Source organism: Falco biarmicus, chromosome 3, assembly GCF_023638135.1.
Source record: "Falco biarmicus isolate bFalBia1 chromosome 3, bFalBia1.pri, whole genome shotgun sequence".
Lineage (NCBI taxonomy): Eukaryota > Metazoa > Chordata > Aves > Falconiformes > Falconidae > Falco > Falco biarmicus.
Window position 1 is genome coordinate 13193706 of NC_079290.1, and position 16411 is coordinate 13210116.

The 16411-nt window shown below is 48.5% G+C and overlaps 1 protein-coding gene across 1 annotated transcript; it reads left to right on the forward strand.

The window, feature by feature from the left end:
• Nucleotides 1–719: 719 nt before the first annotated feature.
• LOC130146789 (ubiquitin carboxyl-terminal hydrolase CYLD-like) lies at nt 720–16411 on the forward strand. Its single transcript, XM_056333286.1, has 15 exons — nt 720–828; nt 3439–3904; nt 3984–4265; nt 4484–4553; nt 5381–5601; nt 6037–6190; nt 7576–7714; nt 8349–8459; nt 9908–9999; nt 11088–11154; nt 12231–12363; nt 12673–12781; nt 12982–13100; nt 13572–13791; nt 14256–16411. Exons 2-15 carry the CDS (start codon nt 3443–3445, stop codon nt 14438–14440), a joined length of 2364 nt encoding a protein of 787 aa, XP_056189261.1. The 5' UTR covers nt 720–828; nt 3439–3442; the 3' UTR covers nt 14441–16411.

The window sequence follows — 16411 nt, forward strand, 5'->3', positions numbered from 1 at the left end:
GGGCAGGGGGACACAGGCCAAGGGACACAAGCCACAAGGCAGAGGGCCAGGAGGACACAGGGCACAGGGGTGCAGGGACATAGACAATGGATACAACATTGTGGGGACACAGGAGACAGAGCCATTGGGCCAGAGGGCTCTGGGGCCATGGGACACAGGGCCACCGGGACACATGGCTATGGGAATGCAGGGGCACAGGGCCACGGGGCCATGGGGACACAGGGCTGTGGGGATGCAGGGGCACAGGGCTATGGGGACATGGAACACAGTCCTCTGGGCACACCCGACATGGGGCTGTGGGGACGTTGAGCCATGGGGACACCGGGCTATGGTGACACAGGACTCTGTGGACACAGGGCCATAGGGCCATGGGGCCATGGGTCCCAGGGTCATGGGGCCATGGGACATAAAGGACACAAGGCACGGCGTCAGGGAGGACACAGGGCTCTGGAGACTCACAGCTGTGGTGACACAGGACTCTGAGAACAGACAACCGTGAGGACACAGCGCTCCGGGGGCCGCACACGGGGCTCTGGAGCCACCGAGCCCGCGCAACCCCGCTGCCGCCGGCGGGGACGCTCCGGCCCCTGAGGGGCCCCACAGGGTGCGGGGCGAGACAGAGGCGAGTCCCGCCCCTCGGCGGTTCAGTTCCGCCCACTCTCTTCTTGATTGGCTCCCTGCCTCTTGCCCTCTCTCCAATTGGCTGAGCCAGACGGCGGCTGCGGGGCGTGGTGGGCGTGTCATCGCCGCTCTGGGCCGCGCTCCCCGCGGCTCTGTGGTGGCGTCGGCTGACGCGGAAGAGCGGGGCCGGGCCGGCGGCGGGAGACGGTGAGAGCCGGGGGCTTGGGGGGGGCAGCGCCGGGATTCCCCCCCCCCCCGCCTCGGCCATGGCCCCACAGCGGGGCATTTCCCTAGGCCCGGTGGGGCCCTCGCAGCCCCCCGCCGGGCCCGCCCTGTGGGCGCCACGCCGCCTGCCGCCCCCTCTCTCGCTACTCAGGGGCAAAGCCCTGGAGGGCCTTCCTCTAGCCCAGCCTCAAAGCGCTGCTTTTGTGCCGCTTTATTTTTCATTATCTGGCGCTTTCCAGGTTCCCCTCAGCGTAATCCATCAGGTTTCAGCGCTGTTTGAAACACCACAAGCCCAAATATTGCACACTGGTCACAGTGCGCTTTTATTCTGTTAACCTGGGAGGGAATTGCACATATTTTGTTGTTAGAGATTATTTATTCTTGGTTTTGATGAAGAAAACAGTTTACTCTTGGTTATTTATGAGAAGAACAGTTTGTTTGTGGCTTTGATGAGGAAAATGCTTTATTTTATGTGGAAAATGGTTTTATTCTGGTTTTCCTTTTCCCCCAGCGTTTAAAGCACAGTGAAGTTTATTATATTCCTTGTGGGGAGAGAACTTTAAAAAAAAAAAGAATAGTAAAATAAAACCAAGGTCCTGAAAGCGGAACATTGAATAGGGGGAGATAGTACATGGAATGTTATTTTTTTTTAATTCTGTCCTTTAAAAATCACAGAACTTCAAGCCTTTGCTCTGCCAGCAGAATTTTAAAATGTCAGCAGCAAGTTGTGTGGATGGGCACTAAGGGAACTGCTGCATGCCGTGGGATCACTGCCACTGCCAGCTGTCACCTCCCAAGCTGCTCATTGCGAAGCAGGGTGCCTTACCCTGGCAGGGCTGCTCCTGTGTGCCCCCGTAGTGCCCCATGACTTTGAGGTGGTCATCCTTGAGTGATGGTGATCTATTGGTAGGAGTCCCTCAGTACAAAGAAGAAGGAGCATGAGCGTGGTTTGTACCACCATGACAGCGGCCTGCCTCGGTGCTGCATGTTGAGTTCTTGAAAACGCTGATTATACACATTAAATTAGCCATGCTGGCAGACCCAAGTGGATGGTACTTGAGGAGACCCATGGATTTCTGTGGGGTTATTCAATTTTGAGACCAGACCTTCAGCCTCAGCAAAGGAGCGTTGCCCAAAAGCAGTACAGCAGCATTTAGATCAGATCTCCAAGCTATCTTCCCGCCTGCTAAGGTTAACAACTAAAATTGAAAGGGAGACAGCTCCTGTAGGAAGCTGCCACAATCAGCCCAAACAGAAGGAAAGCCCCAAGATTTAATCAGGCATCATGTGATTTCTTTTTTTCCTAACACAAGCAGTGATTTATCTTTTCATGATACTTTTTTTAAAAAAAAGCTTTCTTGATACTAATTTCCAGTGAAGTCCCCAGTAACACTGCCCTCCTTGCTGAGCTCTGTACAGCCTTTCTCTTCAAAACTCTGCCTACGTTTTCCTCCCAACCCACCCGTTTATTCTTGTGAGCAGCTGCATTTGTGCTTCCTGCTGCAATGCCCCAAGTGTGTTTCTACTTCCCTTAATTGCATCTGCTCAGTTCCTTCTCTCTCCACTCCCAAGTTTTAAGAAACTTCTACCAGGTAGCCCACAGTGGAGGCATCTTTCTTTCTTAATTTCCTCCATGGCCTAGAAACAGGCATGTCTCCTTATTTTCTCTGTATTGGCCAGGTTGGGCCAAATGGTGCTGTCCACTTGCAGGTAGAAGTTTCTATACTCATCCTTTTTTTTTTAATGCTCTAACAAAAAGTCTGGATTCTGGCTGTGCAGGGTATCATCAAAAGTGAGATGGGGAGGGGTAAAACGTATGAGAATTTAACTAGAATTTAAGTGCAGAAATGTACCTCTGATTCCAGATGTTTGAATTTCTTTTAATATATTGGTTTTCAAAGATGGTGGTTTTTAATGCCTCAACATAGCAATGTGGTGCTGTGCTTTGCGTATGTTGTGAATCTTAGTGTGCTTTAACACAACATCCAAGAGTTCTAGTTGCAGACTAGAACTTCCTTTTTAGAGATTTTTTAAAAGGCAGAGTTTAGCCTTTCCCTCACTCCTGCAACTAAGTATGAAAAGAAGGTAGAATTTAATGAGGCCATTCTGGCTGTGCAGTGTTGTAGGGAACAGGACAGGTGAGGAGATGCTGCTCTGTGCAGCTTCTTACTGGGAGGGTTTAGTCAAGAAGGCAGAGCTGGACTCTTCCATGGATGCACAGTGAGAGGACAGGAGGCAATGAGGACAAGCAGGAACATCAGAAGTCTTGATTAGATGGAATTTTTTCTTTTTAACCTTTTTCACCTTTTGCTTCTTTCACCCTTGCCATGAGAGTGATCAAACACTGGAACAAGGGACCAGGGAGGCTGTGGGCTCTCTGTGGTTGGAGATGCCCAAAACTCAACTGGGTGAGGCTTTGAGCAACCTGCTTTGAGTGCAGGGTTGGGCTTGAGATGTCTTCCAACCTGAATTCTTCTGACATCCTGCAATAACATAGAATCATTTAGATTGGAAAAGATGCTTAAGATCAAGTCCAACCATTAACCTGCATGTGTCTTCACCGCGGTGACTCCTCCTTTTCTCACAACTCAGGGGAATGACGATGACCAGCATCCTGTCTTCAGCAGGGGATGGAAACTGCTATTACATCCTAACAGAAGACTGTGCCTATGGCAGCAAGTACTTCCAAGCTGGGAACATGTGTTTCTGCAGTGAGAGAAGTTACCTGCGTAACTTCTCCGATGACAGGCCCCCGGCTTGCTTCTTAAAAGTCATCATGTTGGATGACAGCTCCACTGTCACGATAAATATAGAAATCCTTCAGCCTGTGCGCAAGGAGACTGCTGTCTTCCTCCTGGCCATCAGTAGCCACAATGAACGCTTGAACTACTTCTTGGAGAGGCTGAGCCTTGAAGCAGCTCTGCGGGCCGTGCCAGGCCAAAAAGTGATGGTAGAGGTTGACCAGCAATATTTCCCTGGTATCATCCGCTACATTGGAAGCATTTACAAAAACACTTCAGCTGTCCTGTCTCCAGTCTTCTTCGGGGTGGAGTTACAGGTAAAGTCACCAAGAAAATAAGTTTTATATTTTCCCTTAATGTTTTTGTATGTAATGTGCCTGTTTGGCATGTTTTCAGAGTGAAGGAGAAAACAGAGGGCGCAGTGATGGATCTTACCACGGTACTGAGTATTTCAAGTGTAAGCGGAACTGCGGGATCTTCCTGCCGTTTAGCAAAGTCCAGTTTATTTCCACGCCAGACGATGACTATGCGAAACAGAAGCCAAAACCAGACACAGAAGAGGTGGTTCCTGTGAAAGTGGGAGATGCAGTTAGCTTCTACGTGGACCAAGTCCTCACAAAAGGAATAGCGATGGCAGTTTACAGGGAGGGAACCCAGTGGTTCGTTACAGTTTGTCCGGTAAGAGCAGCCTTGCTGCCTTTTCTTGGTTTTGGGGGATTTTTTTTTGTTGTTGTTGTTAAATTGTGTTCTAGTGGGACATTAAAGAAAAGTGGAAGGACTGTCCAAAGGGGACGTAAGGTTAAAACTTTCCAGGCCTCTTTGAAAAATTGGTTCCTGTTTCAGGAATGCCCTATGCCTGATAAAGCATTTAGCTGATAGATTTTCTCTCCTTTCAGGAAGAAGAAGGAACAACTGACATTTTCAGAGAGATCCCTATGGACTCTGTTGTGAAGGAAAGCTTGCAAAGTAGGTTATCATCAGAAGTGTCTGCCCTGTGTACTACTTTCCTGGGGATTTAGCATTTATGTCTTCTCTGCAGGCTACTGATGAGCTGAAAGTCCAACAAAAGCTTCCACTAGTCCCAGCTACGTTGATCAGGAGGCAGGGAAGGTCTGTAGAACAGCGTTAAGTTCTGGACTAAATTCTTTGCATTAGACAACTAAAGCTGAGTCTATCCATTTGTCAGGAAAAGGAAGAGAATCTGATTGCAGTGCAGAAATATTTCCTAGGGGAGAAGGCACCACTGGTTAAAGAGTCTTTAATTTAGTTGTAGAAAGTGGAGCAGGAGCCTCATCCTGATGACAGACAAACTCAGAAAGGCACAGATGCCAGCAGCGATGGTGTGAGTCATTGGACAAGACAAGAAAACAGTGGAATATCTCTGTTGCCATCAGCAGACACCGTGCAGATGGCCGGCTGAGGGAAGCCATCATTAAACCATTCGCTTGATTCATCTCACTAAAGGCAGAAAAATAATGAGGAAATAACTCCCCTGCTGCTGTTTAGTAGTCTGAAATGGCTCTGTGAAGGGCTGTGTTAGCTCTAGGGCCAGCAAGAGGCTGGAGTATGCAACCTTGAGTGGGGAAACAAGGAGCAGGATCATCCCCACTCAGCCTGTTAGACCAGCTTGGCCATATCACTGGGAATTATACCTTGTGTCTCTGGTGCTCAGCTTCATGATTGTCTGTGTGGTCTATAATTTCAAAATAGACCTGGTATTAGAGGACATCCAGAGGGGTCTGTCATTAGGTGTTGATTTCCTACCTAACCTGATATTTTGTATTGCCCACTAGGTTTATTTTCACCATTCGAGTCTGACATGGGCTTGCAGCACCCAAACCAAATGAAACGAGAGAGAAGCGAAAGTGGGGAGGAGTGTGAAAGTGGGAATTCATCCCTGGAGGTGAACTCCATGGTCCAGATCACCTTGGACAAGGGAAATCAGGTTTCAGGAATCATCCGCTGGTTGGGCTACCTGCCCCAAATTAAGCACAAAATGGCAGGAGTTGAACTGGTAAGAAGTAAAATATTTCCTGCTGTGAGATTGTGTATCAGAACGGGCAGGTCTTGGTCGCTCTTCTAAGACCTTCAGCAGGTGGCTGTATATCACACAGCCTGACCTGGGCCTCTAATGTGTCACAGTGCGAACTGTGAGGGCAAGCACACAATTGTGCCCTCCCTTAGGCTGGGGAGGAGAGCTTGTGGAGTGATTATGAGGGCTGGGTTTGCTCTCTTCTAGAGCAGCATTACTGGAATGTGGGATGGAATAATCATGAATCCTACAAGCAGCATCAATAGGTTGGGAACATAACCAGAATAAATGAAAACAGTCAACAAAATGGGACCAGACTTGTACACAGCTCTTAAGATATTAAATGGCCATTTGGGGGATTGCACCTCATTTGTGGAAAGCCTTCTCTCATGTTATTCCTCAATGCTCTTTTCCCAGGATGAAGATAAAGGGGTCACTGCTGGCGAATGGCTGGGCAAATATTACTTCCACTGTGCTCCAAAGCGCGGACTCTTCGTCAAGCTGCAGTCCTGCCAGCCTGACATCCGCTTCCAGTGTTCACACAACAGTGACTTGAGTCTCACAGGTTATAGTAAGTTCTCCAGGGAGAGAGGAGACAGGGCTGTGCTGGGACAAGGCGTGCTGTGGAGAAGCCTCATGCAAAGTCTCTTAATCAGCGGTTTAATAGTCTTCACTTCCTTTGGGTGTTGCAAAAGATGTCAGTTTTAAGGAGGCTGAGGTTGCCATGATGGTATTTATAGGGAATGCCCCACAAGTGTGAGAGTTGTTAAGTGATTTGTTACAGGGATAACATAGACTAGGGCATTGAATATGGGACAATGTATTGTGTGTGACTCTAAAAACAAGGCCTCAGTGGCATGGATGTGTTGGTGAAAGGGAAGCTGGCAGGAAACATTGTGGGGGTAACAGAGGAGAGAAGTTCAGAGCAACAGCCTTTGCAAGGCATTGTGAAGGCTGCAAGCAAGACAGGGCTTCTCTCCCTGTGTTTTTCAGGGCAAAAGAAAAAGTCTTGTAAAATTGAGACCTGAATATGGGCAAGCGTTCTAGCTATAGGGCCTGGCCTAGCTACTGTATGTTAAACGTAGATGGCACGCGTGGCTCTGGAGAATTGGAGCGGGTAGCTGAGGCCTATGGCCAAGATGCTGGGTGTAACAGTGTTACACCTGGGGACTGAGAAATAAGAGGGAGCTTGAAAAGGGAGGGAGGATTAAATTAATATGAGCATAGAACTTCATGTGATGGTAAGACGTTCACACGAAGATGCAGGGAAGAACAGGCCAGTATTTTCAGTTGAACAGAAAGAAATTGTTCATGAGCAGAAAAGACAGTGTGAACTAGCCATTTAGAAACAGTAAACAAGATCACTGCAAACAAGAAGACAAGATTCCTGTAGGGACTATCCAAAAACTGGGAGTAGAGACAGGGAAGAATGTCTTTAAGGATGTGCTGAAGAGAGGAAGTTGAATTACAAGGGGAGAATGCTGAAGAAATCAGAAAAGACCAGACTGAGAAAGCTACCTTTGAAGCTTAAGGAGACCACAGGCCAGGAAGATGAGGCTATTGAAGTGCAGTTGCCTGTTTGTACTTTTGCTGGCTGCTGGGGTCACATGTCTTTCAACAGAGAGATCCCAAGCTTTCATATAACATAGCACCAGCTCATTTGTAGCTCTTTTTGTCTTCATTATACTTGGCGTAACAATGGCAGAGGCAGCGTGGATTGCTAGGCCATGCCTCTAGTGAAAAAGAGAGGGTTTGGTTTTGTCTCCCGTTTCCAGTAATGAATTAGTAAAAAGACAAGTCTTCATCTGAGCATGGTTGAATCCCAGCAGGAGCAGCACATAAGGGTGTGGTGCTGAGTTCTGAGTGGAGCAGACCTCTGGGGCATTGGGGAAGGGCCAAATGGACTCAGATGAGGTGAGAAGCTAAAGAGAGCTGCTTCTGTTTCTTCTCTTGCAGGAGGGCAAGAAGTTCTTCCACAGGCTTCAGAGAGTTTTCCTCCCCTCCGGAATGAGGCAGCAGTGCGTGTCCTGCTAGGGCGGATGAAGGGGATCCAAGGGCATTGTAATTCTTGCTATATGGATGCAGCCCTCTTCAGGTATGCTTAGATGGTACCATTTCATTAAAGGAGTGCTTTTCTAATTGGGTGGAGCCCTAAGCTGTAGCACTTCCTTGGACTTTCAAGGTGGCTGGAAATTTAGCTGGTATAAATTTCCTGTGTGGAGATGCAGCTGTGATGCTTGCTGCTTTTTGATCTCCTTCCTAATGTGGTAGATTCTTAGGCCCTGAAGTACCCCTCATGAGTACCTAAGGTACCCATGTGTCTGTCATGCAGGGCAGTGAGAGATTGTAGTTTTCTGGACTTGGACCATGCTGACTCTGTCACTGGAGGTACTGTCTGGAAACATTTCAAAGAAACTGCCCAGAAGGTCCCAGCTTCACTGGGCAGCACTGCTTGGAGAGGAAAAGACTCAGTGGTGCCCCCCATGAGTAGTTTTGGCTGCAAAGTGTGAGATTTCATTCTCTCTCAGCTGTTCCGTTGCTTACTACCAGTGTTCATTAAATCAGATGTGGTTTATCTCACTGTGGAGATGTGCTGTCATGCACCTTTCTGTAATTGTATGCATGGACTGTTGAAAATAACAGCCATCGATTGTCACCAGGCACAACAGTTTGGTTCTAACTATTGCTGGAAATCCATCAGACTTAAACCTATCACATTCTTTTCACAGCCTCTTCTCCTGTACGTCCGTGCTGGACTCCATGCTCTTCAAGCCCTTCCCACTATGTGACAGGAACGTCCAGAGCATTCTGCGGGATGAGATTGTTAATCCCCTTCGAAAGTGAGTATAGTATGTAGGAACCCTGGAAGTAATCCATCTGCCTTTGTACCTTCTCTGCTGCCCTGCCAGATGGTACCTACCACTAAGGGAAAGGGTTACCTGGAGGGTTTCTCCTTACAGCCACATCCAAACATTTTCATATAGGGTTCCTCTTCCAGTTGTTCCTTTCCCTGGGTTGTAGGGCTGTTGTAACTCCTACTGCATGTGCATGAATATCTCTTGCTTAGAAGGAAGCCCAGTGAGCTGCACCTTTCAGTGAAAGGAAGAAAGGGGCTTCCTGGGGTTTAGAACATGGCTGGGAGGACCTCTGGAGCAGGTGAAGTAGTGGCACTTCTTCATCAGCAGTTAGTCCCAAAGGCAGTATGCAATATCAGGCTGCATGATGGTAGATCATGGTGTGAGAGCTAAATCTTCTGGAATTTGTATCAAAGATACCAGGTTCTTTCCTCATCCTCCCTAGAGAGGTGTGGAAGAGAGGGATGGAGAGCTGACTGAACATAAGACATTAGCATCTTGTGTGTTTAAGGTGGGGCTTTGAGTGAGCTGCTCTAGTGGGAGGTGTGTCCCTGCCCAGGGTAGGGGGGTTGGAACTAGATGATCTTGAAGGTCCCTTCCAACCCAAACCATTTTATGATTCTATGATCTTCCTTGAGCACCAGTGTCCTGGCACTGGCTGCAGAAATACAACCCTGGGACATTCTGTGATGCTGAGATCTGATTGAGAGCAGCCCTGCAGAGAAGGACTTGGGGATGAAAAATTTGGCACGAGCTGGCAATGCGTGCTCACAGCCCAGAAATCCAACCGGATCCTGGGCTGCATCCTGAGCAGCATGGCCAGCAGGTAGAGGTAGGGGATTCTGCCCCTCTGCTCTGCTGTGGTGAAGAGCCCCTCCCAGAGCACTGCACCCAGCTCAGGGGTCCCCAGCACAAGACAGACCTGTTGGAGCGGGGCCGGAAAGGGACACAGAAATGGTCCAAGGGCTGGAAGCCCTCTGCTGCAGAAAAAGGTTGGGAGAGCTGGAGGGGTTCAGCCTGGAGAAGAGAAGGCTCCAGAGAGACCTTACTGCAGCCTTTCGGCTTAAAGAGGGCTTATAAGAAGGATGGGGACAGACTCTTTAGCAGGGCCTGTAGTGACAGGACAGGGGGTGATGGTTTTAAAGTAAAAGAGGGTAAGTTTAGATTGGACATAAGGAAGAAATTTTTTCACTGAGGGTGGTGAGACACTGGCACAGGCTGCCCAGAGAAGCTGTGGATGCCCCATCCCTGGCAGTGTTGAAGGCCAGGTTGGACGGGGCTCTGAGCAACCTGGTCTGGTGGAAGGTGTCCCAGCCCATGGCAGGGAGGTTGGACTAGATGGCCTTCAAAGTATCCCTTCCAACTCAAACCATTTGATGATTTTATTACTTAAATACACTAGAGAGATCATCTGAGCTGCTTCTTGTTTCTAGGACTGGCTTCGTCAGAGCTAGGAGTGTGATGCACCTTAGGGAGCAGCTAACTGAAAAGGGCCGGTGTTCAAGCTTTACCAACGCTGAGAAAGGTAATGTGGCCTGGGGCCTTCTCTGGGGCCTTCCCCACACTGCTTTGCTGCGTGCTGCCTCATCCAAGCACCAGGCTGACAATTTAATTGTATGCTTCTTTCAGGCATCTGCATTAATATGCCTGCTGTGCTGTTTGTTTATGCAAAAATGCACATGTAAAATAGTTTGGGCTTTTAAAACTCTACAGGCTTTTCAGCTGAAATTGTCCTGAAGTCTGATGGAAAGATAGGAAGTGCTGGGTCTCTAACCTATGGCAGCTGTTGCTGCGAGGGGAGAGGAAGATCTGTGTGAATCAAATTTAAATAAGGGAAATTTCCTTGATCTTTATACCTTGAGTTATACCCTGATAAGTCCATCCCTGATGTCCCTGCTAGAATCCAGCTTGATTCATCATTTTGGCAAGATCAACTTGTCTTTGAGTTCTGGTGAGTTATTTGAGATTCGTCAGATTCTGTAGTCTGGCTAAAATTAAACAGAAAACACCCACAGCTGAAGCCCACCAATCTCTGGTTGCAATCACCACATTCTCATCCATGGACAGCAAGGCCCCGTGTAGTTTACAAGGAAATGGATTACACCAATGCCAAGCATCACTGCAACAGCCTCTGAGTACCTGAGTAGTAAACAAGTGGCATTGATTCTTCCAGAAACAGCAGGTAACTTGTCAGTGAACAGCACTTGTGTCTTGTACTATTGTGTATTAGCTTTAGCCAGGATGGTTTAACTACTGTTCAGTTTTTTGAATTTTCATAGCTGTCCTCGATTTCACTTTTGAGTTTATGCTTTTGGTGTTAGCAGTAACTGTCCGTTAAAGTCCCTGAGGTAGTGTTACTGTGATGGCCTGGCTTGTTGGAGTGCAATATCTGAAGGATGCTTTGCTTTTTTCATGCTCATGCTAGGATTTATCCATTAACCAAGTGCTCTCAGCTTTTAGCTTGCCTGTCCCCGTACCTAGAGTAAAAGAGGAGATTCCAGGTTCATGAAATGGTGGTTCATTTTTATTGGGCAGGTTTTCCCTTCTGGATGCAGTGGGGCAAGGCAGCGTTCCTGGTGTGGTGTGACCTATGTTTTTTCTCTCACCTTCCAGATCCTGAGGAGTTCCTTAATCTCATAATGCATCAGATCCTGGGAGTAGAGCCACTGTTGAAGCTGCAGTAAGTTTCCATATCTAAGCCATACAATTTACACAGTCCAGGCTCATTAGTTATTCACTGCACAATCACCAGGTGTTACTTGAACCTTTACATCCAGCCTTTGGAGGCACAGCTCAGTGAGTTGTGTGTACCTTCTCTCTGCTGCCCATTAACTGCTGCCTGTGACTTTGCTTGTTGTGATCTTGTCCCAGGTGACATATCCAGGAAGACACTTCTAAGCTCTTCCTGGAGGTGCCGCCTTCAGAAAATTGTGATAAACCCCTTGTGTCATCCTCAGGCAGAGCCAACAGTGGTTTGAGAAACAAGTGTCCAACTTCCATGCGCAGCCAGCAGTATCTGACAGCCTTTGGATGCATTTGGGATACATCCAGACTGTCAAGCTGGCTCAGGTCCTGCAGCCTTTCAAACAGGCAGTCCATGGATGCAGTTCCAGTTTTTCAGGACTCTACAAAGAGGATGAAGGCTAAAGGAAGCCAAAAATAACTGTGCTGTTCAGCAGTGTAGAAGGAGATTGTTTGGTTTCTGTGCTCCTTTGTTGAGATGTCAGTCAAGCTGTAGATTGTGGAGTACTTGGAAAGGCTGAGCACAAAGACAACTGTACTGCAGCTCCTCTGCACAGGGTCATCTGAAAGAAATCCTTTCTCTGCTAGCTCAGGGATGTAGGGGTTGTGGGAGACACAACTCACCTTTTGAATGCACCGAGTTTTGCTCTGTGGCTTTTTCAAGAGACCTTTCATCTCAGAAGGAGTTTGCTGATTGTGCCATGGTGCAGTTGATTTAAAAAATACTGAAGTGTCTTTTAATATTTACATCAACGAGGGGCAACTGAGTTTTGCTTATAGGAGCAGGATGTGATGCTGCGGAGGGATAATGAGGCTGAAGATGGTACTTGTATTCTCTTCCCATGGCATGTATTCAGTATTTCTGGAAGGAAAAAGTGTTTCATGTCAGTGTTGCACCAAGCAGCCCTTGGTGCCTTGGGCCCAGAATCTCTTGCAGAACAAAACCAGTATGTCCTCTGGGAGCTCAGATGTTTGTGGCACCACGTAAACAAGCCCCGTGACCAATCCTTGCAGGTCAGGAGGCCAGAAGGAGCAGGACTGTTACTGTTACCAGATATTTATGGACAAACAGGAGGATCTGGTGGTTCCTGATGTGCAGCAGTTAGTGGAACACTCCTTCCTGTCCTCTGATCTGAAGCTAGTGGAGGTGAGCCCAGCTACCTTCTGCCTACACTGCTATCTGCTGCCTCTTTCTTGCTTCCTCCAATGTACCTGTGCCTGCCAATGAGTCTGCAGTGGGTCTAGTATATATCCAACACTGCAAAGAAGCAGGATACAGTCACAAGAGAGAGGTCTCAGGGAATCTGAGCGTGACCTGGGAAGAGGGCTCTGCTTTCCCTGTTTTGTCCTGTGAATAACCGGAGCATAAAGTTTTTACTCCCAGCAGCATTACAGACAGAAGTCTCTGGGGCTTGTCTCTTCTGGCAGGGTGACTCATTTGCGTTTCTTTTCCCAGATCCCATCTTGCTTCATTATCCAAATGCCGCGTTTTGGGAAGGAATATAAAATGTTCAGCAAAATTATTCCTTCCCTGGAACTGGATATAACAGATCTGCTGCTTGACAGTAAGTTGTTGGGCAGTAGTAAAGCTGCTGACTGGGACTGTGAGCAACCAGGTGACAAAACTTGCCTCTTTGGGTTGTGAGCAGATAAGGTGGGATCATGGTGTGATTCTTCTTCCTTGAATACCAGTTGTGGCAGGGCAAGTTGGATTTCAGGTGAGATCTGGAAAAGACACATCCTCTCACCCCTTTTGCCCTTGCAGGTCCCAGGGAGTGCTGTGTGTGTGGCAACGTTGCCACCCTGGAGTGTGCAGAATGTTTCAAAGACAAGGTATTTGCAGCTGTGGGCCTGAAGCAGTTCTGCAGCTCCTGCTCCAGACAGGTATTCCTCTTCTTTGGCTGCTCACAAAATCTGCCTTGGTGGCTGACAGCAGATTGAACCCCCTCAAAACACCCTGTTCAGGTTGGGTACAGAGGGGCCCCTTCCTGACTATCTGTCCCACTGCCTGCATCAGCTGCATGAGCAGGGTTAGGTGCCACACATTATTGAACCCTCTGCTTACACAGAGCCTAAATAAGCACTGATCCTGCACAGACTGAGTGCTGAGCCCTCCACGCTGTCTCACCAGGAGCATTCCTACAGCTCTCTGGCCTTGTTTGGAGCATGGCAGGCTCTCATCTCGGCGGCTTGTTGCCAGCTCATTGACACAATGCCATTACCTGGCACATGGGGACAATGGGAGTCAAATCCATGGGGAATAAACTGGGGGTCTGACCCCTGCACACTCCTTTTTCTGGCAGGCCAGCTTCAGTTCTGCCCACTCAGCAGTGCTGCCCCATCGTATCTCCTCAGGTTCACTCCCACTACCGACGTAAAATGCACAAGCCAACTGGGCTGCACATCCCAGAAGAGTTTCACAGTCGGAGTCCTTGGGGTAGCCAGCAGGTCCCTCGTGAGAAGATGGAGCTCTTCGCGGTGCTCTGCATCGAGACCAGTCATTATGTCTCCTTTGTGAAATATGGCCCTGAGAACGAACACTGGATGTTCTTTGACAGCATGGCTGACAGGCATGGTGAGGAAATGAGGTGGTGGGCTTTGAGCTTTGATTGCAGCCGGGCGCTGCGTGGTGGGCAGCTGTGAGGTTCTGCAGCACTTGTCGCATAGGTGCTGGCCATTCTACCTTTTCTTCTGAAGCCCCCTACATGATTTAGGCTCTCTCTGGACCCTGCTTCCAACAGTGACCATTTAAGTAGACCCCAGAGAAGAGTATGGCCAGCCCAAGCACATGTGAGTTCCTCCTAGTGCTTTCATCCTCTGGCTGTGTTCAAACAAGGGACTTGTCAAGCCAGCTGGGACTGGCTGCTGTGTGGGCGAGGACCGTTCTCCTGTCCTTCCCCACTTTGTTGTTGGCCTCCAGATCTCTCAGCTAAGGCATGACATTACTGTTGAGTGTGATATCTGCTTGATATCTGCTTGAGCTCTAGGTACTCATCCCCTGGTACCTGGTTTGGACTTCTCTCCTCTTTTCTGGGTTAGGTGACGAAAATGGCTTCAACATTCCCACAGTAACGCTGTGCCCTGAAATTGCCAAATACCTGGACTTGTCACTGGCTGCACTGGCCCTGGAGCAACCTCGGGACATGGATGGAGTGGCCAAGCGCCTCTTCTGCGATGCCTACATGTACATGTACCAGAGCAAGAAGATGGCACTTTACAAATGACGCTGTCTTTGGCTGGTGCCGCAGAGCTGTGAGTTGTCAGAAATGTGAGCTTGGATCAACCTTGCAGCTCGTAACTGGTGAAAGCAGCTGAGTCTGGGTGCACCGAGCTTGCACTTCTGCCTCTTCTTACCTCTTCCAGTGTCTGGTATCAAGCTGTCCATGTTGGCCTGTCTGGGTTTGTTAAATCCTGTACCTGGACTTACTGAGTGATAGTTTGTACTTCGGCAGACCTGGACTCTGATTACTTACACTCAAACTCATTCTTATTTCCTACCTTCCATTTCCACCCTCCTTCCTCCCCAGGCACTCTGCAGCGCTGCCCTACCTCAGCATCCTCCCCAGCATCCTGTTCTCCCTGTGTCATGGTTTAACCCCGGCCGGCAACCAAGCACCACACAGCCACTTGCTCACCCCCCTCACCCAGAGGGATGGGGAGGATTGGAAAGGAATGTACACCTCAAGGGTTGAGATAAGAATAATTTAATAGGTAAAGCAAAAGCCGCACACGCAAGCAAAGCAAAGCAAGGAATTCATTCACCGCTCCCCATGGGCAGGCAGGTGCTCGGCCATCCCCAGGACAGCAGGGCTCCGTCGCACATAACAGTTACTCGGGAAGACAGATGCCCCCCCTTCCTTCTTCTTCCCCCAGTGTATATACTGAGCATGATGCCATATGGTATGGCATATCTCTTTGGGCAGTTGGGGTCACCTGTCCTGGCTGTGTCCCCTTCCAATTTCCTGTGCCCCCCCCAGCCCTCTCGCTGGCAGGGCCCAGGAAACGGAAAACTCCTTGATTTAGTATAAACATCACCCAGCAATGACTAAAAACATCAGTGTCCTGTCAGTATTGTTCTCACACCAAATCCAAAACACAGCACTGTGCCAGCTGCTAAGAAGAAAATGAACTCCATCCCAGCTGAAACCAGGACACCTTGCCAGCCCTTCCCTCCAAGGCTGAGGACCACTCTTTGATCAAAATACGAGCAGTTATCCTCAGGTTTGCAAAATGCACAAGAAAACCACAGCCTTGCCCTGCCTGAAGATATTCTCACGTGGGCTTGTGGAGCGAGAAAACCAGGTGTGAGCTGCACTGGTGTGGTTAAATGGATCAGGACGAAGGGTTTTCTTGAGGTCTGGGATATGACCCCACACCTAAAGCTGGGTCCTTGAATTGTCTGCACTTCTTTTACCCAGCACTAATACTCTGGTACTTTTACCCACCATCACTTATTTTCAACCATGGGATTAATTGGATGCTTTTGGCTGCAAATATGCTTTAAAAAATATGTATTTCTGTAAGAACAAAACTGGAAGAAAGATGGAGCAGAGGAACAGCATGTGAGCTCATTATGCTGCTTCTTTTTTTGCGAAGTCTGCACAATTGCTGCATGACTGGGTGTTCTAACCTCACTTCTAGCACTTCCTGTCCAAACTTCTGAGATGTGTGCCAAAGACCAATAACAGAATTCCAAGAGCAGAAACATTAAAAATGGGCACTCTTGGATTTTTCTGCCATGACTGCAGTAAGGTTTAAGGTCCGTGGGTGGGATCTGGTATTCCTGAAGCTAAATAAATTTGCAAACTAGAGGTTCTTTGCCATTAGGCACATGCTGTCAGGGCAGTGGGAAGTCAGTGTTATGAACTGGGTTGCCCAGATCCAGATTGCACCAAAACCTTGAGGAATGCATCCAGAAGCCCCAGATGTGGTGCTTTCATCTCACTCCTCCTCCTTTTTTCCTCTTTAATGCAGGGTACCGTCATTGTAATACACAGCCTCTAGCTTTGTATCGGACCTGTTGGCTTGGGCCATGCGATACCTGCGGGTTTTTTGCTGACAGCAGGGTTGTGATGCTAAGTAGGACCTCAATAGCATGATGGCTTTCGGGTGTGTCCCTTGTTTCTGTATGTGGTGGCTACAAAGGGTGGCTGGTGTGTAACGAACCCAGATTGTTAATACAGAGTTAATGTCAA

What these genes read in the sequence shown, in the direction of transcription:
- LOC130146789 (XM_056333286.1), top strand. Translation starts at nt 3,443, where the DNA reads ATGACGATGACCAGCATCCTGTCTTCAGCAGGGGATGGAAACTGCTAT. An exon ending in CTTTACCAACGCTGAGAAAG is followed by an intron (nt 10,000 to 11,087) that starts GTAATGTGGCCT and finishes CTCACCTTCCAG; the next exon opens with ATCCTGAGGAGTTCCTTAAT. An exon ending in CAGCATGGCTGACAGGCATG is followed by an intron (nt 13,792 to 14,255) that starts GTGAGGAAATGA and finishes TTTCTGGGTTAG; the next exon opens with GTGACGAAAATGGCTTCAAC.